Consider the following 26,863-nt stretch of genomic DNA (forward strand, 5'->3'; position numbering starts at 1 on the left):
CAGTGGGTGTGGGGGATTGAATCACAGGTAGGGCTGCCGGGGCCGTGCGTTGCTTTGAGAGTGTATCATCATCACCGTTATCATCATCAAAGTTGTAAGCGAAAAGGGAGGCACATGTTGTAATTGGTTTTTGTTGGATTCTTCAGCTGCAGCCAAGAAGGGCGGCGGAAAGTGGAGGACTATTTTTTGGCGATAGAGGGATAGAAAGGCTACCATGAACAGGCATAGTTTGACATGGGTGGATGGAGCACGCAGCAGCTGAGCAGCATAGCGGCGGCGTTTCTTTTTTTCTTTTTTCTCTTTTTTCTTTTTTTTCCCCTCTCGTTATCGTTCCTACAGCATAGATCAGAGAAGAATACAAAGATGTCGGACACTCGTGCCACAGCCGAAAAGAGAGGCAGTCTAGAAGCAGCGAGGTGTCCATGTCGTGAGTGTTGCAAGGACGGATCCCTGTCGCGGCCAGTTTCAGACGGCCGTGAGGCTGCGCGCCAAGTGGTTGCCGGTGTGTCCGGCGACATTGGCGTGCAGGGCGGCAAGCAATAGATGAGACACCGTTCTCAAACCACCGCAGTTACCAGGTTGCTCGGATCGGATAGTAGGGCTGTAAGGCGGTGTGGGGGGAGGGGGGAGGAGGTGTTGGTGTGTCCAGTCGTGGATTTATTTATTTTATTTTTTTCTCTTTTCTTTTTTCCTTTCTCTTATGACTTCGTCGAGGACGGCAGACGTGAGTTATATTATCGCTGCCATCTGCCCCTCGCTCGCCCAAGCTATCGCCCTCGATTATATTCTCCCCCTTTTCGGTGGCTTCGTCATCCGGCAGGCCATCCATCCATTCCAACCTCAACCTCAATCACAATCTCACGTTGTGCAGCTTTCCTGTTCCTAACGCAGGGAGACGCGTCTTTTTCCATTCCTGTCCAATTTTTTTTCCCTCTCCTCGTCAAAACCGCCGGCCTTGCCTGCTTCCATCCTTATTTCAATAACATCGTCGTCGCCGTCGACAAAACGACAACAATAACAAGCCAAAAAAAAAAAAAAAAAAAAAATCCTCCGACGGGCCTGCTGGCACCGTTGCCGTCGTTACTGGTCCGCAGCCACCACCACACCACCGCCTAGCGCCCGCTGCTGTTTGCTTCACCTCGTCCGCTCGTCGAACAACGGCAGTAGCGGCCTTTTTTTACACGTCAGACTCCCGCCGCACCACCACATCCTCATCATCCGCATCCCGGAAGCGAGCACCACGTACCCTACCCGCAGGAAGCCATTGACTTGGTCTTTTCTTCATCTTTTTCATCCTCTTTTCTTTTTCTAACTCTGAGATTGTGTCGCCTCTTGGTTACACCACCTTATCCACCTGCCTGCTTGTCTGCCGATTTTCTTCCCTTTCTCCTGCCGTGGGACCTGCATCCCATCCATCCATCCATCCATCCATCCATCCATCCGTCCACCGAAAAAGGACTCCCTAATTACATCGCCATATCCGCCACTTCAGCCAAGGCAAAATGGCACCCGCACGCAACACACGGCACTCGTTCCGGCTGCCCTCGCTGCACCGGCTCAACACCAAAGACATATCCTCACCCTCTTCGTCACCGGCGAGCAAGACGGCAGCAGCATCAGGACCCTACCACCCTCTGGCGACGCCGCCGCTTCCCAAGACTCCGCCTCACACGGCTCACACGCACCATGCGGGCCCCTCATCGACGGACGTCTGCTGCACCTCACCCGGCTCTAACCCCACCCTCTCGCCCAGCAGCACCGTGTCAAGCAGCGCGTCGCCTGCCTCCTTCAGCGGCCCATATGCGTACACGACGACGCCGCTGTCGACCAGCTCGCTGCACACGTCGCACCTCTCTCACCCGCACCATCAACAACCAAACCAGCAGCAGCAGCAGCATCTGCCGCACAGACCCAACGCATCCGCGTCATGTGCATCCAACCCAGCCCCGCTCTCCCTCTCCCAATCCCCTCCATCAGCAGCACTACCACACGCAAACTCAAACGCAAACGCAAACAGCACATCCAGCAGCAGCAGCAGCCCCGGCAACATCAACATCAACAACAGCAACAACAGCGTCAATAACAACCGCATCCGCACGCTCCTGCAGCTGCGCCGCAAACACAGCCGCATCGACATTGAGCGCGAGATGCTCGAGGAGCGCGAGCAATACGGCGGCGGTGGCAGGCGTTGCTCCGTCGACGGCGCCGACGCCCTGGATGTTAGGGGTCCTGGCGGTATTCTCGACGTCATGGAGCCCCGGCCTCGACCCGGTCCCGGTGTCAGGGGCAGTGGAGGCATTGGCGGCATTTTTGAGGTGTTGGAGGGGTAGATGAAGATGGAGAAGAAGAGCTTTACGGAACGGAGGATTGGGATTGCGGTTTGGGAGGGGGACGGGCGCTCGACGATGCCATCCATTGTCGTGACTTGACGTTGAGATGTCCCCTGGTGACGGAGGGCTTTGAGGACAGAACAGGCGGCGGTGTCGAACGGAGGCGTTTTCTTTCCATTTCCTTTCTCCCCTGCGCTGCCTGGTTGGTGCCGGGACAAAGACGCACGGCGCGGCGTCGGATTCAAGCAAAAGAGAGAGCAGTACGTCGTCTTCTTGGCGACCAAAACCACAGGCGGCAGCCCGAACAGACGAGCCAGATTGGCGGTAATACGTAGAACGGATCGAGCGAGCGAGAGAGCGTCAGGCACGTTGCACACACAGATTGATGAAAGCAGAGCAGGGCCGAGTGCTGGGCTGAATGCGGGGACGAGTCAGAGGTCAAAGCGGTGGTAACAGTTGGTGGGAGTAGAAGCGGGAGAGCCTAGACCGTGCAATGAACGAATGATGCAGCGATTTTTGAGCGAACGAGTCAATGCAATGAGATGAGGCCGCCTTGTCTGGTTTGAGATGCGAAGGCGACTGGAGGGAGGCGAGTCGTTGGCGAGCGGGAAAGGGAAAGGGAAAGGGAAAGGGAAAGGGAAAGGGAAAAGGTGATGGAGTTTCATGCTGTGTGTAGGTAGATAGCAAAGCGGAAAAAAGAGACGGAAATGGGGAGATGGTGGCAAACTATTCAATCCTGCTTCTTATGCGTAGTATACCGTCGTTCCACATATAGCGGAGTATTTCGACCCAATTGAAGGAGGCTGCATGTCAACGTGATGTTCTTGCGTCGTTCAACACGTCTGGTCCACCGATGGCGTGGACGTTGATCTAGCCTACATGTAGTCATCTGCTCTGACACATATGGCACACACACTGCACGTAAAGACCGAACCAGTCTACTCACACGAATCAATCCATTCATTCCATCTCGCACCTCTGCAGCTACTCTACACTAATTTTAAGAAGACAAAACAGCGGGCTCACACGAACAAGAAAAACACAAAAAAGGGGGTTGGGAACTGGGACTTCCTCACTCAATCCGGCGAAAGCAAAACATCAGCAACTTCGGCACCCAACTTGGCCGCCTCGACCTGCGCCTGCAGAGCCAGCTGGAATAACTCGCTCCACTTGGACGTCAGGCTCTGCGCCAGCTCGGACAGCACGTCGGAGCTCGAGTCGGCGAGCAGCGAGAGCAGCATGTCCGTCGACTCGAGCACCGTCGAGAGCGGGTTGAAGGAGAAGAGGGCCGACAGCGGGTTGGAAGACAAAGAAGAGGTCGCCGAGGCATTGTCGGCGACGTCGTTGGACGACGACGACGACGACGACGACGACGACAGAGAAGAAAGAAGAGGATTCAGCGACGATCCGCCGACCGCTAGGGGGTTGGAAAGGAGCATGGGAAGGAAAAACAAGATGGGGGCAATTTGGAGCTGCAGCAGCAGCTGCACCACGGGCGAAGACGACGCGGCCGACGGGATAAGCGACGATAAAAGGCTCACCACGTCGTTGGTGCCGCTACTCACGTCCCTAGTCTCAACATCTCCACCTTCATCATCCTTCAAGCCTGCCTCATCATCAGCGCTACTGCTTTCTTCACCTGCTGAGGACACAACACTAACATGAGGGAATGCACTGACACCCGCGCCCGCCCTGACCGTGGCGACGCCGGGTACCGCCGCTGCAACCGTCACCGCGACGGGGTTAGAAGGGTTGCCAAACGAGGCGGCCACCGTAGCCGTGGGCAGAATCCTGCTCAGGTTGCTGACGGCGGCATTGACCACGTTGGGCACGTCGCTGGCCACAACGTGCGTTCCGTCTCCAATGATTCCAGAAACCACGCTGACAACCTCGCCAATGGCGCTGGGAATGTTGATGGACTTGAGGGCTTCGAGGGCGCCAGAGACTTGCGCCAGGGCCGGGCCCGCGGCACTCGTCGCTTGGGCGAGATCGGAGCTGATGGCCGAGGGGATGGCGGACATGATTGGCTGGATGGCACTGATCTGAGCGGCGACAAGAGCGGCGCCCGCGGTGGGAGCGGCTTGGATTTGGCTGGCAAGAACGTTGAGGACCGGGCTTGCTTGGGCGCCAATGAGTTTGGCGAGAAGTTCGAGAGGGTTGGTGACCTTGTCGAGGGCCATGCTGTTGAGGGCCGAAGGCGCAGCCTTGACGCTGGAAGGAAGACCCTGCTGGATGCGGCTGACAAATGACGAGAGCGCCTCAAGCTGGCGCCGGTCGAGAACCTGACCCTGCGAAATGGTGGGAACGATGGCCGAAATTTCGGAAGCAATCGTCGGGTTGAGAGTAGGAAGGTAGTTGGTGACTGGCGTCGGAGGCAGGTAATACTCCGTCGTGGGCGAAAAGGAAAACGGAACAACGGATGTCGGCAAGAGGGGTACCGCGACGTCGGAGGTCGAAGGGAATTCCTCAACTGGTGTCGAAATCTGAAGGTACGGCAGATACCAGTTAGTATACACGTTGTCGCTGGGGTCATAGTTGTCGTTGTTCCAGACTACGAAACCATTGCCGCCATCTTCTGCGTCGTAGTCATCATCGTCCCAGTCAAGGCTGTCGATGTACGCAGGGTCGGAGGGATCGACGCCGTCAAGAAGCCAGATGGGGTAAGACAAGTCGCCGTCACTTACAATGTCGGGGTTGACCGACGCCGCGATCGACGTGACGGCAGCAGCAGCAGATTCTGCAACGGTCTGAGCGACGTCTGCGACTTCACTGGCGACGGAAGCCGCAATAGAGTTGGCCACAGATGGATCAGCCAGGGGGTTGAGGGCAGGATTGGCCGCAGGGTTGAAAAGACCATTGGCTGCAGGGTTGAGGAGCGGGTTTGCAAAAGCGTTCAGGTTCGGGTTGCTCAAGACGCTGGCGACTGCAAGGTTCTTGTCGATTGCCGAGGCGAAAGGAGACTTGTCGTCGTCGTCGCGGCGGAGGAGGGATGGTGTGGCTAGAGGTGCAACAGTAGAGAGAAGCTCTGCAATGGGATCCGCGGTCGATGCATAGCTCAAGACGGACTCAGGGACGCTAGCCACGGCGACGGAGCCGAGATAGTCCAAGGCTGCCAGCGACGTGGGAACGCCTAGGAGAGGTGTGAGAGAGTCTGGAGGAGCAATGACGCCGGGAGTGGCGGCCTCTGCGGAGCCCGCACCTGTCGAGACAGGAGAGAATGACGACGACTGGGATTGAGCGGGAGAGTCCTCTTCTTGATGGGAGTAGGGACCGCGAGTTTCCGGAGGTGGAGCATACTGCTGGCGCTTCTCGAGCTTAAAGTCGCGAGCGCCATCCCTTTTTGTCAGAAGATTGTTCAGGGTCGTCTGAAGAGGACCCAGCAGCTGTCCACGATCTCCACCGCCAAACAAGGTAGCAATGAGAGAGCTGATGGCCAGCTGAATGGCAGCAATTGGGTTCGACAAGAGGGTGCTGGTAAGCTTGGAGTTGGTCACATCATTGACAGTGTTCGTCACTCCCGGAACGAGAATGGGAATGGCGTCAGCGACGTTGTTGACGCCAGAGGGCACGGCTGCCAGAACGGTGCCGACAACTTGTCCGAGTCCATTGGTTTGGGTAACGGCCACGACGTTGGCGACGCCAGACAAGACACCACCGAGGCCCTTGCCCACGCCATTCAAAACACCAACGACGTCGAACTGAGCTTCGCGGGGAACGATTGCTGGAGCAGAAGTTGCAAGTGGCACAGTGGCATTCGTCACAGACACGACGTCTGCATAGTTCTTGGTGATGAGCCCGATCAGAGTGTTGACAATCGAGGAGAGGAGCTGCGCGAGGGGCATCAGAGCCGACTTGGGAATACCCGCAACGAAGATGGCCGAAGCGGTGGAGTTGTCCATGGCGCTCGTCGACGCTGGAGCAAGAGGAACCGACACTTGGCTCGTGGCAACAGCAGACGAAATGGCTGATTTTGCGCCAGCAATGACAGGCGTGGCAGCCAGAGAGGGGATCGACGCGTCGAGGACTGGAGGCACAGCGACGGCAAAGGCGTTGCCGCTCAACGCGACCAAGCAAAGAAGCAACCTCTTGCCCATGATGAAATTTGTAACAAAAAGAGGTGCAATGATAGCTTGGAGAGACAGGAGTGGGCCGAAGACGACAGCATTAAGAGCGTTTGAGGAGAAAAGGCAGGCCAAGGCTGTGCATTCTTCGAACAAGTAGAGTTCCCCACGGCCTAGGAGACGTCGACATTCCGACAAGGCTTGGTCTAAACAACATGGCATCGGGTGCCATGAGCAAAAAGCTTGATCTCTGATACGCCAAATTGAATTCTTCCAGCATGACGCTGGAATTCACACACGTACTTTGGAACGGATATGGCGTGTGAATTCTCGGTCCGCAGTGCTCATGGCAATCCATCAGAGAAACCAGAATGGCATCTTGAGTTGTCTGGGTGGATGCGTCTGGACTCAGGAGAAGCCACGTCCTCTTGGAGCAAAACCTCCTCTTCCGCTGCTGTCAGGCCCTCGTGGGGATCGGATTGGCTGTTGTTCGTTGTTTGGAGTTTCTGACCTGGACATAGATTCGGGTCTTGATGCGCTCGACTTGGCGGAGTGGGTTGGGTCGTACAGCTGCCTCTTGGGATTTGCTTGACCACGGGCGGGCGACTGATCGGCAGAAGAGTTGACGTCCGAGTCGCCTCCTTTTCTACTTTTGGCTCGAAAGTTGCGGTTCCCGCTATTTCGGGAAGACGACCTCTCTTGAGAGCCTTCTGGGGTTGGCGAGCCAAACAGTCGTTCTCGAACTTCAGCATATTTGCGCTGTTTTTCCTCACGCTCCCGCTGCGCCCTTGCTTGCCGCTCGGCAAATTCTTGATCCCTCTTTTTTCGAGTTTCTTCTTCACTATCTTCATCGTCCTCGGCGTTTTGTGTCTTTGGGTCGCGCGTGAGAACCTTAGGCGGTGGCTTTCGACTGAGCAGCGTGATGCCGGGCTTCATGTCTGTTTTGAGGGGAATTTCGGACCTGGCCTCAACAAACATGGGGGTTTCAGAGGGCGTCTCGCTGCGATTTGTTAGCGCATGAGACGGGCGTCGGGTGTGCTACTCACGCCGCCTGCCAAAGCTGTTTGTTGAATTCGGCATGTTGCGCTCTCCTCTCGGCCTTGGTCAGCTTTTTCGAGAGTGGCGGCGCAGTTGTGGGTGCGGATTCCTCCTTCTGAGACGAGATCAGCTCCATTCGTCGGAAAGCAAGGGAAAGCGCACGTCTGCGAGAGCTTCCCAATCGTCGTCCCAGGCGTCAGGAACTTTGGCCTTGGAGCTGCTCATTGCGTTGCGCAAGCCGGGGGGAATCCGGAGAGGAACTGTGGGGCGAATATCGACCAAGTCGAGACTGCGACAGCGCAAGGATTGGCGGCGCAAAGGATGTTGTTCTGCGGTGATGGTGAGCAAGCAGATTGTGGAGGGACAAGGGACGAGGACCGGCACTCCAACATTTTGTGGTCCGTGCCCGTTTGCGCCCTACATTATGCATGTACGACTTGGCGCCTTTCGCGCACGACTCCATCACGATTCAACATCTTTCTAACAGTCTTTGAATTGTGCCTTTTGCTCGTCGGGGCACGATTTCTTGCTTTCGCACGCGCTCCAGAACCAGTCTCAAGCCAATGCCCTCAAGGAATCTCGCCATCTGCTCGGCAAACATGACAAACCTCCGCGGCCCCCACGAACTTCACCCACCGCTGTCCGTCCTCCTTCATTGGCAAGCCGACTTTTTTGTGGGGTTGCAAAATCGCATTCTTGGCTCGTCATGACTCTGTTGTTTTCGATTCTCTGGGGTATGAGAAGGTCTTGTTCTGGTCATGGGTATCGACATGAACTGCTTGAGGTTTCCTGAAGTCTGTTACCACCTCAAAAAAAAGCATGAAGACAGACATTTGGCCGCTGACGCAAGATCCGAAGCAGGAGTCGCCAATTGCACGAGTGCGGGGTAGACTACTTCATTTGATTTAGTGGAGCATAGTCCAGCTGAATGTTTAGCCACGGAGTCCCAGACTGCTTCTCGCTGGTGGAATACAGGCGCAACGGCCCCCTGGAACTCCGGTCAAAATGCGCGAAATCACTGCACTAGTCCTTATTCTCGCAGGCACAGTTTCCGGCAACCGTCTCGGCACGCCTCATTACCGGGAACTCTTCTACACGAGTGGACAATATGTCAGCGAAGCGTCCGACTTCATCTCTAGAGGCCAAGCCTACGTCGAACACTTGGTATCCGCCTTCAACCAGACAAGCGAACCTGAGCCCATCATCTTCATCCATGGAGGTGGTCAGACGGGGATAAACTTGCTCAACAAACCCGACGGCAACCCTGGCTGGGCCTCCTACTTTTTGGGAAAAGGCTACGAGGTCTATATCATCGATCAAGCCTTTCGCGCTCGCAGTCCGTGGACTCCCCTCAACTCTTCCAATACTCTCAAAGCGTATGGAGCGCGCTACGCTACGAGTCGCTACACTGCCCCCGAACGATTCAACCTCTGGCCACAAGCTCAGCTTCACTCAAGGTGGCCAGGCAATGGGACGAAAGGTGATGCCATTTTCGACACATACTACAAATCTACGGCACCAAATGCGTATTTGTCCGACCCTGCAACTCAACAGCTTGCAGTTCAAGCCGGTCTCGCTGAACTTCTTGGCCGAATTGGCCGCCCAGTGACGGTTTTGGGTCATAGTCAGGGTGGTATCATGATTTGGCTGGCTGCAAATGCCAGACCGAAGCTCGTCAAGAGACTCGTCGTTTTGGAACCTTCGGGTCCTCCATTCATCGACCAAGTCTTTTCCGAAGAAGCAGTCAGGCCATACGGATTGACTGACGCTCCGCTGACGTATGATCCCCCACTACGAGAAAATGTAAGCGTCGAAAGCCAATTTCGACTCGTCACGACTGGATCTATAGACCCTTCGATAAGCAACTGCACACTTCAAGACTCGCAAAGACCAAGGCAACTGGCCAATCTCAAGGACATCCGGACCTTGGTTCTGCAAACCGAAGCAAGCTACCATGCCGTGTACGAATGGTGTACAGTGGAGTTCTTGAGGCAAGCAGGTGTCTCGGTCGATTATTTGAATCTTACAAAAGTTGGCATACACTGCAATGCTCATCTATTTTTTTTGGAAGAAAACAGTGATCAGATTGCTGGGGTTGTAAGAGGTTGGATTGAAAAGTAGTGGAATTGGTCCTGTATTCTCGACCTGCCTGCATTAGCTCTCGGATAAAGCTGACGAGATAGATTCAGATATTCGTCCGGCGCCATTGGGCAGCCTAATCTAGTATTGCCAGCGACGAAAGTGGCATTGGCGCGTTTTCACGGGGACGTTTAGACTCTTGGAACAGCGCAAGCCACAATTCACAGCCAAGGCAGCGATTTGTCCTCACTTTTTCAGAACTTGTTGTTATCCGGTCAGCCATGAGATTTCATAGGAGCCTGGAGTGGGACCAACCTTTTGCCATTCACATGGCTAACTCCGCTGCATTTCTTTTAAATCCGAGGATTCTTCAGCTAAATTTGGTATTGACGATCCTGCGGATGGGACTTGGTGGTGTTTTTGCTAACAGTGGCCGCACCCTGGATGACCGCATCGCATGCTCGGAAGATTCGAAGCGCGAGATGGCTTACGCTGACAAATGTGGAACAAAGACCGACTCCCAATCAAGACCTGTCGACGTCGATCATGCAAAGGACCGGGCCGTTGACCTGACAAGACATGAGAGCCCCCAAGGATCTTCGTTTGTCAGCCACGCCGTCACTTGTTTCGACATGCGCCATGGCAGCCAACGTTTTGGAATTGCATGCGAAGAAACTTGGCGTCTGGCTTTTCGGTAGCACGACTCTCCGGCTGACCGTCCTTCAAATATTGACTGCGAACCCGACTCCAACACCAGTCCTTCTCATCCATTCGAATTCAACATGCCTTACATCACTACTCTCCTCTATTCGCAGTTCTTCTTCACTCCTCCCTCTCCAAATGATGACTTCTCTGAACAAGTGGTCATTGTGACAGGCTCAAATACTGGTCTTGGCTACGAAGCAGCCAAGCACTTGATCAGGCTAAACGCTGCACTTGTCATCGTCGCCGTCCGCACCAAGTCCAAAGGCGATGCCGCCGTACAGAGTCTTGTCGAATCCACAGGCTGCGCACCTGAGCGTCTCCAAGTCTGGGAACTTGATCTGTCCAACTTTGATTCAATCAAAAAGTTTGGCGCCCGTGTGCGGACTTTAGAACGCTTGGACGCAGTCATCCAGAACGCCGGAATCCTCACGTATAACTGGTCTGTGGCCGAAGGGAGTGAGAGCCACATCACGGTCAATGTCTTCGGTGCGGTCCTACTAGGTCTGGAGGTCTTGCCAAAACTGCGCGAGAGCGCCGCCAAACATCGCATCCGAGGCCGTCTGAGTTTCGTTGGCAGCGACTTGCAATACGTCGCTAGTTTCAACGAGAAGAAAGAATCTGACAATGTCTTTGATGCGCTTGCCCTGAAAGACAAGGCAAACATGAACGACCGGTATGGATCTCGACGTATCCGTGACTAAATTCGCTGAATGACTGTAGATACCGGACTTCCAAACTCTTGCTGCTGTTCGCAGTTCGCGCTTTAGCCAAAGCAAGCCCCCTCGGTGAGAAATCCAACGTCATCATCAATTGCATGACCCCAGGAGCATGCATGAGCGACATCTTCCGCGATGACGTGCACTGGCTTCAGAAGAAGGTCATTTATGGCGCCATGTCCATGTTTGCGCGCACCACAGAGGTTGGCGCCCGGACCCTCGTTCAAGCCATCTCTCCTGCGCTTGGAACTGAGTACCATGGTGCTTTTGTCATGGACTGCAAGGTCGCACCGTAAGTAGATTCTTCTTGTCATTTTCGATGTTCTTACCGACAGATCAGACCCGGATCCAACGTTGACGGCGTCGAAAATGAAAATCTCGCGGAAAAGGTGTGGAATCAATTAGTAGAGCGCCTCGAGAACGTTGAACCGGGAGTTACTCGCATTTGAAGTGACATCGATGGAACTTTGTACATATCAAGAAATCTCACGAACTGAATGGACCGAACGTCGCAAAATACGCGGACGAGAGCCATTCCACCTGTCTCGATCCCTAGTTGGAACCCAATTTTCAGCCAGACCCTTCTTTCTCCGGCTCAGCTGATTGGTCAACACACCCTCGGCAGCAACACGAGTCCAGAATCAGCATGGAAACAGTACTATGGTGCCTGTGCCTGGCTCAGCTCAGCTTCAGATTCCTCAATTTCTGTGCGTCTCCTGCGTACACACCTCAGCAGCGAACCATGTCACATTCCTCTGTGCCAGGCAAATACAATGGCGATAATTTGCCGGCACGCGAAAACTCGACGCTGACACGGACAACGGAAAAGAGCGAAAAAGAAGATGTGCACAGTGAGGAATATCGGTCCGCCTCGAGCATACCCTCGCCTCGATTCACGACGCATCACCGCGACGACTCTGTTATCCAAGACACACCCACGACCGCTCCCGATGTTGAAGAGGAATATCCCAGGGGCTGGAGACTGTGGTCGGTCATCGTGGCCCTTGCACTCGCAACATTCCTCGCGGCGCTGGACATGAATATCGTCGCTACAGCTATACCAAAGGTTACTGATCAGTTCAACGCGCTCGACGATATTGGCTGGTTCGGGTCTGCTCTATTCTTGACTGTCGCATCGTCACAGTCGGTGTGGGGCAAAGCGTACAAATACGTTGATCTGAAGACGGTCTTTTTGGTCAGCATCTTTGTCTTTGAGCTCGGCAGTTTGATATCTGGTATGCTCCCCACGTAGCCACCACGACTCCTCTGACGCGAGACCAGCTGTCGCGCAAGGCTCCATCACTTTTATAGTTGGTCGCGCAATTATCGGACTTGGTGTAGCTGGAGTACTGGCAGGATGCTACACCACCATTGCCTTTGTGGTTCCGCCCGAAAAACGACCCGCTTTCACTGGCATCATAGGAGCAACGTACGGCGTTTCCAGCGTCGTCGGCCCGCTGCTTGGTGGAGCTTTCACAGACGGCCCTGGATGGCGTTGGTGGTACGAATATTCCCAATGATCTCTACTCACAAAGCTGACTTGGCAGTTTCTATATCAATTTGCCCATTGGCGGTCTTGCAGTTGCCATCATCATCTTCATCTTGAAAAGCCCACCTGGCGCTCTCTCAGAAGAAGCTCGGAATACTCCGTTGGCAGAGAAGATCAAGCAAATGGATTTGCCGGGTTTCTTCGTTGTTCTAGGCGGAGTGGTATGTCTGCTACTAGCGTTTGAATGGGGCGGCGTGTCCAAGCCATGGAAATCCGCCGATGTGATTGGAACGATTGTTGGATTTGGAGTAATCACTATCCTTTTCCTCATCATTGAGTGGTGCCAGGGGCCGCGTGCTCTTTTGTCCCCGTGGATCCTCAAGCGCCGCGAGGTCTGGACGGGTTGCATCTTTAGCTTCTTGTAAGTGAAGAAACCAGTTTCTTGCTGAGCTAACTCCTCCAGTATCGCTGGTGCATTTTTTATCCTTTTGTACTACCTACCAATTTATTTCCAGGCAATACGAAACACTTCTGCTGCCAATAGCGGAGTGCGCAACCTGGCGCTCATTATCGCAATCAGTGAGTCGGGCCTCGTATTGGAAGCTGTCTCTAATAGGCAATAGCTTTGTTTGTCATTGCATCTGGAGGCTTCATGACTGCGACTGGCCAGTTCGCAATTCTCTTCCCAATCGGCGCAGTCTTGACTACCGTCGGATCGGGACTGTTGTATACATTGGAGCGCGAATCGCCCTCAGGGGTATGGATTGGTTACCAGATCATCGCAGGAGTGGGTATCGGCCTCTGCTTTCAGGCACCCATCATGGCAGCACAAGCGCTTTCCCCTCCCGAGGATATCTCGTCTACCACTGCTCAACTCCTTTGTAAGTCTTGCTACCCGAAAACAATTTAGAGCTAATTCTCGCAGTCTTCCAAACCATGGGTGGAGCTTTCATGGTCAGCGCCGCACAATCCGCCTTCGCGAATGAGCTCGTCAGCACCATTCGGAGAATTGCCCCTCAGCTCAACCCTGCCCAGGTGGTTGCAACTGGCGCGACTGAGATACGAGTGGTCTTCCATGGCGCTGACTTGGATGCCGTGCTGACAGCGTATATGGAGGGCATTCGAACAGCGCTGATTCTGTGTATTGCAGTGGGTGGGGTTGCGACTTTGGTCAGCCCCCTTGTTCCGTGGAAGAGTATCAAGGGCAAAGCCACCTTGGGAGCTGCTTCTGTATAGACACAGTATTTTTTCAGGGACAGTACTTTCTTCGATGGAACTATTTTGCTCAAGGAGTGAATTGTGTATTTCGCAAGCAGCAGAAGCAATCTTTCCGTAAAGCTACATTCGAACAGGGCCACCCCAAGCTTGACTCATCTGTGTTCACAACTCTTGATCCTTAATTTCATTTCCTCCGCACGCGAATCCAAGTGAACAAGCTACGGTAGATCCTAAAAGCAATCAACCAGACGGCATGTATGTGGAGAGCCTTGAAGATCTACACTCGCAATAAATGCCAAAACGGACCAAGTACAGTCCACCAACAGCAGCTGTACGTTAGCGCACGCCTTCTCTTTCGGGGACATCAAGAAGTTCATGGAGAGTTCTTACATCATGTAGCACAGCGGTCCTCAAGAAGCGTGGGGGCCGCGAGGGCGTACACTGGCAAAGAGCGGAACCACATGCCTCCTTGAGACTAAAACTCGTACGAACGACACAAGTCGCCGAAATTGGCAGACAGTCAGCACTTTGCAAGATTCGAGGGCCACTGAGACGATCTTCAGTGTCGAAGCACTGCCAAAGGAGTCAACGGGAGCGATCGGCAGGAGTAGAGTCGGCAGCATCCGAAGCGCAAGCCCACCGGCAATGCTGAGGACGGAGGTCGTTCCGAATTCCAAGCCTTTCACGTGGATTTGGCCGCAAGCGGCGTTCGGGGGGGATTGCGCTCGCTAAGGGAACACCATCGGACCCTGACGCCGTTATCTGTCACTGGCGGGCTAACAACGTGAGATAAGCTGCGCCGTCTGGATCGCTTAAACCATTGACGTGGTTGAAACTCTAGTGGATGCGACTTTTGTGAAGATGTGCAGCTGCGAGACATCCGTCAGTGAATTGGTGGGTAGGAAGTCGTCGAAGGAGTGGCTGCGCTCCTTTTTTGAGTCGTTTTGGGGGTAAGACGTCGACACGCCCTGGAAGATTCTGGTGGACCAGAGAATTGAACTGGAATAGTGATAGAAAATGTTGGCATCTATTTCTAATGTCCAACACGGACCTCTTTCGCGACTTTTTTCAAGAGCATCTTTCATTTGTTTTTTCGAAAATTGGCTTGAAGTACCAATAGAATTGCACTCCAGCGGCCGACGAGATGCTAAAATCGCACCCGGCATGTGCCTCCGCCTAAGCACCAAGCCACCACAACTGCAAAAAATATCTCCAAAACTGGAAAGACAGCTGATCCTCCTCGCGGATTGGCTTCGGACCCCACCCGAGAGATTACCACACTGTGCCTTGAACATGTCATCGGTGGGCATTGGCAGAGAAGATGTACGGTATATAAGTGACTGAAAGGTCTCGCTAATACATCATATCATCTACCACACAAATAAACTGTCATCGACCATGCTTGCCTTCTTCTTCATCCTCAGCGTCGCAATCGCTGCGGCAAAACTTGCTTGTATCTATTTTCATAGACCAGCTGGCACATCATGGCTTCCTGGTCCGAAAGGTTAGTCATTTGTATCATTTCATCGATGACGGCTGAAATTGCTCTAGGAGTACCATTCATTGGACGCATATGGGACATTCCCCGGGAACACAGCTACCTCCAGTTTAAAAAGTGGTCAGACAAGTTTGGAAAGATCTACCAAATTAATATCTTCGGCGTCAATCACGTCTGGGTTGCTTCGGACGAGATTGCGAACGAGCTTCTAGTCAAGAGGAGCGACACTTTCTCTGATCGGCCTCAAATCAACAATCTCGATGCCAGCAAGACGGCCCCAGAGTACTTGCCGCTGTTGGGATACAACATTGAGCATGCAAATTGTACCAATCAAGAGGAGACTAACCATTTGGTAGATGTATGGCAACGACAAAGGCGCTTTGTGCACCAGATAATGTCCAAATCGGCTGCAGACAAGCATCAGCTTCTACCCTTCCACGAATGCAAGCATTTTCTTCTGGATCTGATGCTGAGGCCCCAAGAGCTCGAGGCGCATGCCGAAAGTTACACTGGACGTGTCATTTCCCGACTTGCATTTGGACATGTCAGATTCGCGGAGGACATTACGATGCATTCCCATGCTCTTCTTGCGGCCATCTCTCCAGCGGCCAATCTTCCCAACATCATGCCGCAACTGCACCTGCTTCCTTACTGGCTCTCCCCTTGGAAGCAAGCTGAGCGTACTCGACATGCACGCGAGCGCGAGTTCTTCATCAAGATGCGACAAGAAGTCGACAAAGACCTCGCCGCTGGTTCCAAATCTAGCTCGTACATGCGATCTTTCATCGAGGGGAGGCGCAAGGGCGATAAGACGACAAGTGCTCTCGATGATCTTGAGGGAGCTTACACTGTCGGAATGGTTGGCCTGGCAGGCATCATCACGACGGCCTCGGCTCTCATCACCTACGTTCTTGCCATGTGTCTCCACCCCGAGTGGCAAGCAAAGGTGCAGGAGGAGATTGACCGCGTGTGTGGAGATCGCTTGCCGCGTCCGTCGGATTATCCCGATCTTCCAGTTCTTCGTGCTGTCATCAAGGAGTGCATGAGATGGAGACCTGTCACCCCAAGCAGTTAGTGCTTTTCGACCAACCCTTGAACACTTATTTACCGAAAACAGGCATCCCACACGAATCAACCAAGGATTTCATCTACGAAGGGAATTTCATTCCTGCAGGATCACACATCCATCCGAGTCAATGGTGAGCAGACGTCTTCTACGTCAGAACTCCAAACTCACTCGATCCAGGGCAATCACACGCGACGCCGCAATGTTTCCGGACCCCGAATCATTCAACCCTGAACGCTGGCTCTCTCCAGCTTACCCCTCCTTCCAAGAGCCCCTGACCAAGTTCCCAAGCATCAAAAACTTCACCACCTTCGGCTACGGTCGGCGCATCTGCATGGGGATGGACCTTGTCGAGCAAGAGTTCCTCATCGGCATGGGAAGCATGGCTTGGTCCTTCAACTTTTCCATGAAGCTCGACGATTCAGGGCGCCCGATTGATATTCCAGCGCACGACTACACCAGTCTGCTCATCAGCAGACCGAAGCCGTTTCAATTCGCCATTGAGCCAAGAAGCGAAGGGCGCGAGGTCCAGCTGTACGCTCAGTATTTCGATGCTGTGCGCTCAGGCGAGATCGGTGGGATGGTGCAGAATGCTGACCAGATTTCGGTGGTCAACGAAAAGGGTGTTGTGGTGGTGTGATTTGATCTCTCTTCAATTCGATGCGGCGATAGCATTGTGCTTTTCAATTTCCCATTTGCAAGGACGAAAAGATTCATCTAGCTGTTCGTGGAACAGAATCGTTGATAGGTTTGCCCAGTGTCAAAGCGACTTGAATGATTTGCTCTATGGGATTCTGAACTCTGTGTCCAAATCGCCTAGTTGGGCTTCAAGAACAAGCCAGACATAGTAATCCGGCGACACTCTAGATTCGGAGTAACTCTTTTTTACGCAAATCAGGCACAATTGGTCGAAATGCTGCGTCAATGCGACATCACCTAATACAAGGACTTTTCCCGAGCAGATCGCTAACGTGCCCGTCGCGGGAAGTTTCTGACTTACAAAACCCTTGGTGATAGTCTGAGCTGCGTTGCGCAAGCTGAATGCCATGACCTCGTCGAGAACTTAGGGTCTCGATTTAATCGTGCTGGAAATTGCGCGCTCGACAAGACCCTGAGCTGTCAAGCCAAGAAATCGCGTTTGTTACCAGTACCAACGAGATGCTGACACCAGGACGAAGTGCGGTGTCGGAAAAATACCACGCAAGCTTCCGTGCCACAATCGTTCGGAGCTTTGTCCACCGGATCAAATGGTTTGTGGCTTGGAGGCGAGCATTCGGAGCCGGCAGAGGAGATAGTGACAAGAACACTGTTCCGTGGATCACAATTTCGGACCCTTTCTGAAGTCCCTGTTTTGGCAATCACTTTTTGGATCGATGTTACGACACTACGCTGGGCGCCGATTTCGTCGGTGGTCGGGCGTTGAATGGAAACGGCGTTGTGTTGGCGGAAAGTGGCTGATCTAGACGGCTCCCGCTGACGTCGTCTTTTCCGAGAACATGCAGCAAAAAGACGCAATTACGACGGTATTTTCAACGGCTTCGAGATCACAGCTCTGGATGACCGATTCCTGCATTGCAACTGCAAATTTTCTGTCATTTTCTGAGCGGGAGATGCAAAATTGTCTTGGACCCTGATGGCGTTCTGCCGCCATCCTTCGTCTCCAACTCTTCGACCTCGAACGCGGCAGCTTCAGGGGGCTTGATTTGGGGGCAATTGGTGACTTAGCGGCGGACGCCACATTGCCCGTGTGGTTGTGCCCTTTGTCGGCACGGTCCGCTTGAAGCTAAATTCAGAAATTCGACACTTCCACTGTGCCTGGAGGATTGCCGCCGCGCCTCTCACATCAGCCGGCACTGACGCGCTGTACTCAATTAGAGAGAGCTGAGCAATGAAGGTCGGTCAGTGGGGAGCGGCAACGACGACGAGGACTTCTCCGGGCAGAGAATGGCTTCTTATATCATCTGGTGTTCGAGAAAATGGCCGATTTCTGGACCAGGGAAAACGCGGCGCAAGGAAGCAGTTTCAGCATCGAATTTTTCAGTAATGCTGCGATGATGGCTGTCCCTCAAGACGCTACTGCATATCCTTGGCGTGATACCAAAGCCTACCTGTAAGCATTTTCGGCAAGATTAAGAAATTGACTGACATTTGTAGAATGCTTCAAATGACCTGGACAAATGCGAATACTGCTGACTCGGCGAATCATTTGGCTAAGCAACTCCGCTCCCAACTTGTTAACACGTCTGGCTATCCTCAGCATTCGGTCTATGTAAGTTATGCACATGGCGACGAACCGCTTGCGTCGAAGTTTGGAGCATCAAAGCTACCGCGCTTGGCCGAGATGAAGAAGAAGTGGGATCCTTGCAACGTTTTCGCTTACGGTGCCTCTTTGCCAGAGCAGTATCCGTAGGCTGTGTCGATGGCAAATGGAGTGGGAGAACGACTATTTGATTAGTTTTGAGATGACGTATAATGAATATTCCGAATCATGAATTGGCCACTCTTTCATGCAAGACTGGCGTCACGTCGATCCACCTTCGCGTGTCGCGCCGACAGCTCTTTTCCCCAAACACTACAGACCTCAAAATCTTGATCCAGAACAAGCGAGGAACAGAAACAAGAGGACGAGTGAGAGCAAAAACAAGAAGAGAAGACGGAGACTGCACGACTGGTGAAGACGTGCCCAAAACTGGCAACGTCATAAAGTAGACCAAAGCTCGTAACGGCAAAGGAAAAAGTTTCAACATTGACCAAGCAATTATTTTACAGAGACGGTAGGGATGGTATCAGATGCAACAACATAACCGGCGCCGCTTAATGCAAATGCTCAGACTTGAATGAAAATCAAACCAGGGCGATGCCAGTAATGTCGCCCAGCTCCGCAAACAAGACCTCTTTGGTGTTTTCTTTGCCAATGCCGATCTTGTACACGCCTCCTGCAAGGTCAGTGACGTAAGCCACTTCGTGCTGGATATCAAGAGCCAAGCCAATCGTCTCATGGAGACGGACAGCCAATACTTCTCCCACCGAGGAGCGGCCTCCAGAGGTTGCGGGAGTCTTTCCGACGTAGGCTCTATTCAACGAGTTGCCAGTCGGAGGGTCTCCACGGTCCGTCCAGTAGAGTAGCTGCGACTTAACATCCAGCTCGAGGTCGATAGGCTCGGGCAAGCCTTCGAAGAGGAGTTCGCGTTCCTTGCGTGAGTTGGGGTATTCTTGCTTGGGACCATCAATCCTGGCGCGGAAGATACGCCCAACCTTGCCTTTGCTGGGGCCTTTTTGAGTCCAGTAAAAGTAGCCATTTTCCTCGTCCACGGCGATGCCGACGCACCAGCGTGACAGGTCCTTGCGGTCCTCCTCGGTGTTTCCCGTTTGTACCAAAACTTCGATGTCGCTTCCATCGAGGTTGCAGCGCATGACGCGCAGGCCTTCGCGGTCTGACCAGTAGAGCTTCTTGCTCTGGCGCGCAATGGTGACTTGCTTGGGCGTAAATGTTGCGCCAAGAGGAACAATGGTGGTGGGATCAGAGCCATCGAGGTTGTAGCGGATGATGGAACCGTCGTTTGCCTTGAAGCCGGAAACGCCCATCATGGTGACGTACATGTGGTTTCGCTCACGGTCAACGACAATGCCATCGGGAAGTTCTTTGATGTTGTCGACGACAACTCTGGGGTCAGAGCCATCGATGCGAGTGGAAATGATGCGACCACGGCGAGAAGCCCAATGGGTCAGGTCGGTGTCTAGAATGTAGAGGCGTCTTTCGTGGAGCATCGTGGACGAAAAGTCGTGCACAAGTTGAGAATGAAAATGTGCGAGGTGTAGAGAGGCAGAAGAAACGCGTTGGACGCCATGTCTCCTATTAAGGTTGGAGCAAGAGCAGCACGGTTCAGAGAAAAAATGGCCTTTGCCATGGCGATGATGTTATGGTCGCGATGCGATGATGGTGGTGGTGGCCTGCGCCGGATCAAATCCGAATTATCTTATCAGTAGATCTCGCATCAAAGATTTCGCTGTCCGTGTCTTCAACACCACGCGGATGTCGTCACCCACACCACCACAATTCCCCTTTTTGGGGTCAGTCTCGGCTTGCGAGTCAGTTCCTTCTCCTTGCCACTGAGAATCCGGCCCGGCACTGTCCATGCGTGATCGCCTGAAGGAACCGATCCCGCCCAAATCTCCGCGACGCCTGACGATGGCGTTTTAGAACAGACGAGCAGAGCTCACGATAGCGTCATCGCGCTGATTTAATCCGAAAGATCTTATCACGGCTACGCGGCCGCCGTCAGGCGCACCGACTCTGAAGGCACAGCCGCCCGGCCTCGCATCTTTCCACGGCCCGAAACGACAGCGTGGAGCGTTTGGAAGCGCTGACGCCACCTTGATGCCCTGCGCAGAAAGGGGTAAAACGAAGTAAGTGAACGCGGCGCAAGCATTTGGAAGGATGGCATGACGGGGGTTTGTTGTTGGACAGAGCATGCCTCAGAACGGAACGACGCGATGAAGATTGGATATCTGCGCTAACTAAATCAGGCACTCTTTTGCTTCTCCGCATAGTTGTCCCACTCCCTCCTCACATTCAACAAAGCCACCAGCTCCTCGTCCCGCTGCTTGGCCATGGCATCATATTTCCTGCCATTGATTTCGCTCAGTGTGCCCTCAACAAACTTCTTCTTCAACTCGTCGTCCACCACAGGATCCTTGGGAGCCCACCAGGTCGTCAAGGGACCGAGCAAATGGTCGGCAAGATGCTGGATTCCGCCTGGACCACCGCCCAGGTGGAGAAGAGAGCCTGGACCCATGATACCCCAGCGCAGACCAGGACCATAGGACATGGCGGTATCAATGTCGGACATGTCGCAAACGTCTTCCGAGAGGAGATGGAGACATTCACGGACCACGGCTGCCTGTAGTCTGTTTGCAATGTGGCCGACGACCTCCTTTTTGACGTATACAGCCTTTTTACCCATGCCCTCGTAGAATGCCATGGTCCTGGAAATGGTTTCCTCAGACGTCTTGTCTCCGCCCACGACTTCAACCAAGGGAATCATATGGGGCGGGTTGAAGGGATGTCCGACGACGCATCTTTCGGGGTGAGACTTGACGCCCTCTTGGATCGAGGAGCAAGTCAATCCTGAAGAAGAGGTTGCGATTATGGTGTCTCGCCGGATGTTTGGGATGATGTCGTTGAAAAGGTTGCGCTTGAAGTCCAACCTCTCCGGTCCGTTTTCCTGGACAAAGTCGGTGTTCTTGAGAGCCTCCTTCAAGTCGGTGGTGAAGACTACGTCTGAAGCTTTGGCGTCTTTGTTTTTGAGCTGGCCCATTCTTTCTAGGGTAGGAAGCGCCTCTGAAACGAGGGACCGCAAGAGATTCTCCGCTTGAGGGTTGATGTCGAAAGCCGTGACTTGCAGACCATTGGCGAGAAAGAGCGCTGCCCACGAGCACCCAATGGCGCCGCTGCCGATGATGGTAACTTTGTTGATGGACATTACTAAGGAATATCTTGGACGAAGGTACTTTGAAAAAGCTGAGCGTCTGGACAAGCAGGAAGTTTTCGAAATGATTTTCGAACGCAACTGCGAGACATTGACTTTATGCGACAGGTCCAAAAGCTTGTTCATCCCTGATCTCATCATGAAGCTCTGGGCAACCGAAGGAAAGCCGTTATCTCTTGGCGATCAGTTGATCGACAGTCCGAGGGGTCTTTCGCAGGAAGCTCGGTTCCCCGCTTTGAAGCCTCGGGCGCCTCTCCGTATGACGACCATTAGATCTGTTTACATCTCAGATTTTTCGAAATGAACCGACTCCTGGATACGCGGCGGGGAGATATAAACCTGTCTCCCCGTCTCGTGTCCTCGACATCAACCAACTCATCTTCATCATGTCTGACTACCCAACCGTCCCCAACGTCTACGGTCCTGGCTCCCACACGGACACTGGCTTCGTGCCTGTCCCTCAGGACACTGAGCGCATCTTCAGAATTATCGCCAAGGAGACTCCAGGCTTTACTCAAGATGAGAAGCTCCTGTCAAAAGTCAAGTTTGTCGGAGACGAGTTCCCCGTCATTCCTGGTCCCATCAAGGCAGTCCCCATTGCCGCCGCTCTCCACGCCATGAGCGGTGTCGTTGCTGACGAGATTCTCGCCATTCGAGGCGCTGCCCGCGAGGACAGGACCATCACCGTCAACACCACCCACGCCGGTTTCTGGTTTGCGTCGATTGGCATGGCCTTTGTCGATGGCGAGGACGTTGTTGCGTTGACCAGGGCTAAGAAGCTCAAGCCTCTGCTCCCCAACTATGAGCAGGGATGGGTCGACACTCCTCTCAAGTACCGTGGCACTGCCATCTACCCCACAAAGAACCCCGAGACCTGGTACTCGGTCCACGGCTCTCTCAACGCCAAGCCCCTGCTCAAGTCGCTTGGAATTAACCCCGACGAGCCCATCAACACTCCCGAGGAGGCCTACGAGCACATCAAGAAGTTTACCACCCAAAAGTCGCCTGAGGAGCTCGAGTTCAACAACCTCTACAACGGCTTCTGCGGTAGCATCTGTTTTACCCCCGAAGCATGGAACAAGAGCGAGATGGGCCAGGCCCTAGCCAAGCATCCGTTTGTCAACGTCAAGCAGCAGTCGCACTCGGTTCCCACTCCCCGCATCGGCTTCCCTCCTCTCAACCCCAACGACAAGCGTCCCCTGGCTGGCGTTAAGGTCGTCGAAATGACCCGCATCATTGCTGGTCCTCAGGTTGGCGCCGTGCTGTCCTCCTACGGCGCCGACGTCATCCGCATCAACGCTCCTCACCTTGTCGACATCAACATCATGCAACTCACCCTCAACGCTGGCAAGCGCACCATCGCCATTGACCTCCGCAACGCTCAGGACCGCGCCTATGTCCAGAGCCTCGTCAGGGAAGCCGATGTCTTTGTCCAGGGCTTCAGACAATCCAAGCTCGAGAAGTACGGCCTTGGCCTCAACGAGCTCCTCCGCATGGCTGGTGAGCGCCAAAAGGGCATCATCTACGTCTCGGAGAACTGCTACGGTCCCGACGGCATCTACGCCGAGCGTGGTGGCTGGCAACAGATTGCCGACACTGCCGCTGGCTCTTCGTACGTCACTGGCCGCTCTCTCAACCTCCCCGACAACGAGTGCGTGCTTCCCTCGCTGCCCGTATCGGATATGACGACTGGAATCCTCGGCGCTCTGGGTGCCATGATTGGTCTCCGCGACCGCGCCCTGCACGGCGGCAGCTACTACTCGCACGCTGCCCTAACGGCCGTCAACACGTACGCCCTCAGGCCCGAGATTGGCCTGTACCCGCGCAACATTGTCGACGAATGCCAGAAACGCTTCCAGTGGGCTGAGATGCGCGGCGCTCACCACGTCTTGGACCTGCTTGTTACCGTCTGGGACGGCTGGAAGCGAGTATTTGGCGACGTCCTCCGCGAGGACAGCGGTTGGTTCCAGACCTTCCAGAACAGCGCTTTCGATGGCAAGAGGCTCAGCTTCCTGAAGCCTGTTGTCAGCTTTGCCAACGGCGATGAGGCGAACCCTGAGTGGAGGACTCCTTCTGTTCCTTACTGCCAGGAGCCCAAGGAGCAGGTTCAGTTCAAGTAGATGGCTTTTCTGGATTGGAAAAATTTGCACAGCGGGTTTCGATACCATTGGATAGAGTAATATATACACTTGTTTCAATCTTGAAGTCAAGTTTTGATCTGCACGACAATATGCTGTATTAAACATGTTATTGGTTCCAAATTTGTACAGCACCGACGTCACTTCGTACTTCATGGACAATTAAGCAGTCAGAGTAGCGTTCAAAATCGCTTCCGACGCCTTCTCAGCCAGCAGATAAGTCGGCAGCGCAATGAAGAACCCAGGGACAATCGGGAAGGCACTGGCATCAACAACCCTCAAGCCGCTAACACCACGCACGCGGAACTCGCTGTCCAACACGGCGCCCTCGTCATCGTCACCACCAATCGCCGCGGTGCAGCAGGCGTGGTGGCCAAAGCTGTTGGTGTAGGCATAGTTCTTGATTTCCTCCTCGGTCTTTGCATTGTCGCGGCCCGGCTGCGTCTCAAAGAACGAACCGTCGAGAGGGATCAGGTCGTCCATGGCACGGCGCGCAAACGAGATGCCCTCGTACGAGGCCTGAAGGTCCTGCTTCTGGGATTGCGCATCTTGGAAGGTGTTGAATGCAATGTTGGGAAGGTCGCGCGGGTCAGACGAGTTGAGCGTCACGGTGCCGGCGGTGTTGAGCGTGCTGGCCTTGAGGGAAACCCACACCCAGTGGTGGTGGTCGCCAAAAGCGCGCTCAGCCCAACCGGGGAAGAAGCCGGGGAAGTTGGCAGGACCGCCGTAGACGAAAAGGTCGGGGTCGTCTTGCGTGGCTGCGGAGCTCTTCAAGGCGGCGCCGACAGCCAGACCATTGGTTGCGTAGACGCCCTTGCTCGTTTGGTCAGTGCCGTCGAGCCACTTCTTCAGACATGGGTCTGGAGTGTCGGGGTAGCCTTGCATAAACGTGCAGCCGTCGATCAGAGAAAAGTCTTTGCTGGCATTGCTGATGACTGGCACTTCAATATGGTCGCGCAGGTTGGCGCCGACACCGGGAAGATCAACCAAAACCTGAAAGGTCAGTCATGAAGGACGGGAGACAGGTTCGACTTACGGGAATGTCAAAGCTCTCCAGCTCCTCCTTTGGACCCACTCCGCTCAGCTTGAGCAGTTGAGGGGTGTTGAATGCGCCGGCGGCGATAATGACTTCCTTGGTGGCATTGATGCTTCCAGAACCACGGACGGTTGCGCTTTGCCAGCGCGGGTCGGCACGGTACAAGCTCTGGCCTTCGAGGTAGTCAACACCAGTCGCAATCGGCTTACCATCAGCAGTGGTGTTGTCGAAGCGAATCTTGGTGACAAAGGTCTCGAGCTTGATGTCAAGCTGGTACTTGCGGCTTCCATCATCGTGGACAGCATTGGCGACTTGCATGATGCGGTCCCTGGCACCTCCTCTCGTCGAGTTGGCAGAGTTCATGGCCAGGGGAATCTGGTATGGTCCAGATGAGATTGTGGATCCTGGCGCGTTGACGTCCTTGAGGAGGACTTCGCCCAGTCCCGTAACCGTACCAATCAGCGTCTCGGCAATGTTGATGCCCATGGCAGAGCCAGCCGAGAGAATGACGCTGACGACTTTGAGGTCGCTGACGGCAGTCAGGAGCGATGTGAGCGACGTGGAGAGCCATCCATCAAAGCCATGGCCAACGATGCTGTTCGGCAGGTATTCGCACTTTTCCATGTTTTCGAATAACCTTTGAAAGGTCGACCCGCTCCAAGAAGAGTCTCCAGTCCTCTCCGCAACCGCTTCCCAGTCGCTGTCGAATGCCCTGATCGTGACGAGCGCATTGTGTCGCGAGCAGCCGCCCAGTGTACCAGCGCGAGGATACAAAGTTCCCAGTGCCGTGGAATCAGCTGGGGGATTAAGACCGGTGTAGATGCTGCCGTTGGATAGGCGATAGGATGTAATGGTATCCTGGGCCTGGATGCTCGGGTCGGAGTTGCGCGTCACAAAAAAGTCCCACTCCGTCTCGGGAAACTCGGTGGCGAAGGGGAAGAGAACAGGAACTTCTTCGTAAAGGTGATCGCCTTGGTCGCCGCCAGCATCAATCAGCAGGACCTTGTGGCCAGCTGCTGCGAGGTTGGCTGCGAGAGGTCCACCGCCCGGTCCGGAGCCGACGACAACATACTCGTAGTCGGTGTCCAGCTCTGCTGATCTTGGGAGAATCGGATTGTAGCGGGACTCAATAAGCGGGAGCAGCGTCAAAAGAGACGCGAGTATCGGCGCGGCGTGCATTTTAGCGACGGGTGAGGGAGCAACGGTGCACCTATATCAATGCGCTTGGATGCGGTTCACTTCTTTATACCTTCAACAACACTTTTCAGTTCTCGAATTATCTATGGGCGATGGCTTCAGCGGATAGCGGCACGTAGACTAGCAACATGGATAAGTCTAAAAAATTTGATCACGATCGCCGTTTAAACGTAGGGGCGGGGGCTAAAATGTCTAGAGGTATAGTAGTAGAACCGTTAGAGCATCTTTAAGCCGTAGCCCCTTCCCTACTAATATTAACTCTTAGAGATCGCTTATTCTATTTAGGAATATTAAAATTTAGTCTTATTAATCTTTTACTATAGGAGAAGAATTATAAATATAAATATAGTATACTCTACTAGTAGTATACTAATATAGGAAGAGATATTCTAAGTTATATACTTAATATCTAATAATATTTACTTAAGCTTAGTAGTACCCTACTATTATAGTACTAAGTAGAGTAGATTATACTAATTACTAATAATTAATAGGTAAGAAGTAAGAGTAGTTATTATAAGGCTAGCTAGTAAATAACTATTACTTCTTAATCTAACTAACTATAGCTAGTATATATATAAGCCTAAAACTCCTAATACTAAATACTACTACTTAACTATAATAGTAGTATAGCCTACTTATTTATAATACTATCCCCCTCTCTTCTAGTAAATAATATTCTTATTATTTAGTTAGTTATCTAGCTAATTAGTAGCTATAGCCCTAGGTAATACTATTAAGAGATTAAGATATAGATATATAAGTTAACTTCTTTTTTATAGTAATAATTAGTTATAGTAAGC

General features: G+C 53.4%; 11 protein-coding genes across 11 annotated transcripts; 7 read left to right on the top strand and 4 right to left on the bottom strand.

Moving 5' to 3' along the window:
• Window positions 1-1,502: 1,502 nt before the first annotated feature.
• Window positions 1,503-2,330, top strand: IWZ02DRAFT_487068 (uncharacterized protein; the record flags this gene model as incomplete). Its single annotated transcript, XM_066769326.1, has 1 exon — window positions 1,503-2,330. The coding sequence occupies one exon, from the start codon at window positions 1,503-1,505 to the stop codon at window positions 2,328-2,330; it is 828 nt and encodes a 275-aa protein (XP_066627604.1).
• An 870-nt stretch (window positions 2,331-3,200) lies between these two features.
• Window positions 3,201-6,706, bottom strand: IWZ02DRAFT_32594 (uncharacterized protein). Its single transcript, XM_066764197.1, has one exon. The coding sequence runs from the start codon at window positions 6,611-6,613 to the stop codon at window positions 3,407-3,409; it is 3,207 nt and encodes a 1,068-aa protein (XP_066627605.1). The 5' UTR covers window positions 6,614-6,706; the 3' UTR covers window positions 3,201-3,406.
• Window positions 6,707-6,799: 93 nt separating this feature from the next.
• IWZ02DRAFT_369887 (uncharacterized protein) lies at window positions 6,800-7,654 on the bottom strand (the record flags this gene model as incomplete). The annotated part of the gene is made up of 3 exons (XM_066764466.1): window positions 6,800-7,391; window positions 7,438-7,544; window positions 7,592-7,654. 3 exons carry the CDS (start codon window positions 7,652-7,654, stop codon window positions 6,800-6,802), a joined length of 762 nt encoding a protein of 253 aa, XP_066627606.1.
• A 486-nt stretch (window positions 7,655-8,140) lies between these two features.
• On the top strand, window positions 8,141-9,920 carry IWZ02DRAFT_32580 (Alpha/Beta hydrolase protein). The gene is made up of 2 exons (XM_066764196.1): window positions 8,141-8,223; window positions 8,291-9,920. Exon 2 carries the CDS (start codon window positions 8,435-8,437, stop codon window positions 9,548-9,550), a length of 1,116 nt encoding a protein of 371 aa, XP_066627607.1. The 5' UTR covers window positions 8,141-8,223; window positions 8,291-8,434; the 3' UTR covers window positions 9,551-9,920.
• A 370-nt stretch (window positions 9,921-10,290) lies between these two features.
• Window positions 10,291-11,225, top strand: IWZ02DRAFT_368784 (uncharacterized protein; the record flags this gene model as incomplete). The annotated part of the gene is made up of 2 exons (XM_066764397.1): window positions 10,291-10,886; window positions 10,934-11,225. 2 exons carry the CDS (start codon window positions 10,291-10,293, stop codon window positions 11,223-11,225), a joined length of 888 nt encoding a protein of 295 aa, XP_066627608.1.
• A 446-nt stretch (window positions 11,226-11,671) lies between these two features.
• On the top strand, window positions 11,672-13,654 carry IWZ02DRAFT_369772 (MFS multidrug transporter; the record flags this gene model as incomplete). Its single annotated transcript, XM_066764458.1, has 6 exons — window positions 11,672-12,164; window positions 12,211-12,430; window positions 12,477-12,839; window positions 12,882-12,997; window positions 13,042-13,299; window positions 13,344-13,654. The coding sequence occupies 6 exons, from the start codon at window positions 11,672-11,674 to the stop codon at window positions 13,652-13,654; spliced, it is 1,761 nt and encodes a 586-aa protein (XP_066627609.1).
• A 1,358-nt stretch (window positions 13,655-15,012) lies between these two features.
• Window positions 15,013-17,084, top strand: IWZ02DRAFT_440895 (cytochrome P450). Its single transcript, XM_066766868.1, has 4 exons — window positions 15,013-15,140; window positions 15,188-16,204; window positions 16,252-16,333; window positions 16,381-17,084. The coding sequence occupies exons 1-4, from the start codon at window positions 15,035-15,037 to the stop codon at window positions 16,838-16,840; spliced, it is 1,665 nt and encodes a 554-aa protein (XP_066627610.1). The 5' UTR covers window positions 15,013-15,034; the 3' UTR covers window positions 16,841-17,084.
• Window positions 17,085-18,098: 1,014 nt separating this feature from the next.
• IWZ02DRAFT_478821 (uncharacterized protein) lies at window positions 18,099-18,610 on the top strand (the record flags this gene model as incomplete). The annotated part of the gene is made up of 2 exons (XM_066769078.1): window positions 18,099-18,310; window positions 18,355-18,610. The coding sequence occupies exons 1-2, from the start codon at window positions 18,177-18,179 to the stop codon at window positions 18,608-18,610; spliced, it is 390 nt and encodes a 129-aa protein (XP_066627611.1). The 5' UTR covers window positions 18,099-18,176.
• Window positions 18,611-19,044: 434 nt separating this feature from the next.
• On the bottom strand, window positions 19,045-21,683 carry IWZ02DRAFT_369413 (uncharacterized protein; the record flags this gene model as incomplete). The annotated part of the gene is made up of 2 exons (XM_066764431.1): window positions 19,045-20,099; window positions 20,732-21,683. 2 exons carry the CDS (start codon window positions 21,681-21,683, stop codon window positions 19,045-19,047), a joined length of 2,007 nt encoding a protein of 668 aa, XP_066627612.1.
• Window positions 21,684-21,953: 270 nt separating this feature from the next.
• IWZ02DRAFT_32747 (CoA-transferase family III domain-containing protein) lies at window positions 21,954-23,934 on the top strand. Its single transcript, XM_066764198.1, has one exon. The coding sequence runs from the start codon at window positions 22,076-22,078 to the stop codon at window positions 23,807-23,809; it is 1,734 nt and encodes a 577-aa protein (XP_066627613.1). The 5' UTR covers window positions 21,954-22,075; the 3' UTR covers window positions 23,810-23,934.
• On the bottom strand, window positions 23,900-26,163 carry IWZ02DRAFT_32759 (uncharacterized protein). Its single transcript, XM_066764199.1, has 2 exons — window positions 24,864-26,163; window positions 23,900-24,820 (listed from the first exon to the last, which is right to left on the bottom strand). Exons 1-2 carry the CDS (start codon window positions 26,040-26,042, stop codon window positions 23,990-23,992), a joined length of 2,010 nt encoding a protein of 669 aa, XP_066627614.1. The 5' UTR covers window positions 26,043-26,163; the 3' UTR covers window positions 23,900-23,989.
• Between the last annotated feature and the right edge of the window lie 700 nt (window positions 26,164-26,863).

Source organism: Phyllosticta citriasiana, assembly GCF_038021145.1.
Source record: "Phyllosticta citriasiana strain CBS 120426 chromosome Unknown IWZ02scaffold_1, whole genome shotgun sequence".
Classification (NCBI taxonomy): Eukaryota; Fungi; Ascomycota; class Dothideomycetes; order Botryosphaeriales; family Phyllostictaceae; genus Phyllosticta; species Phyllosticta citriasiana.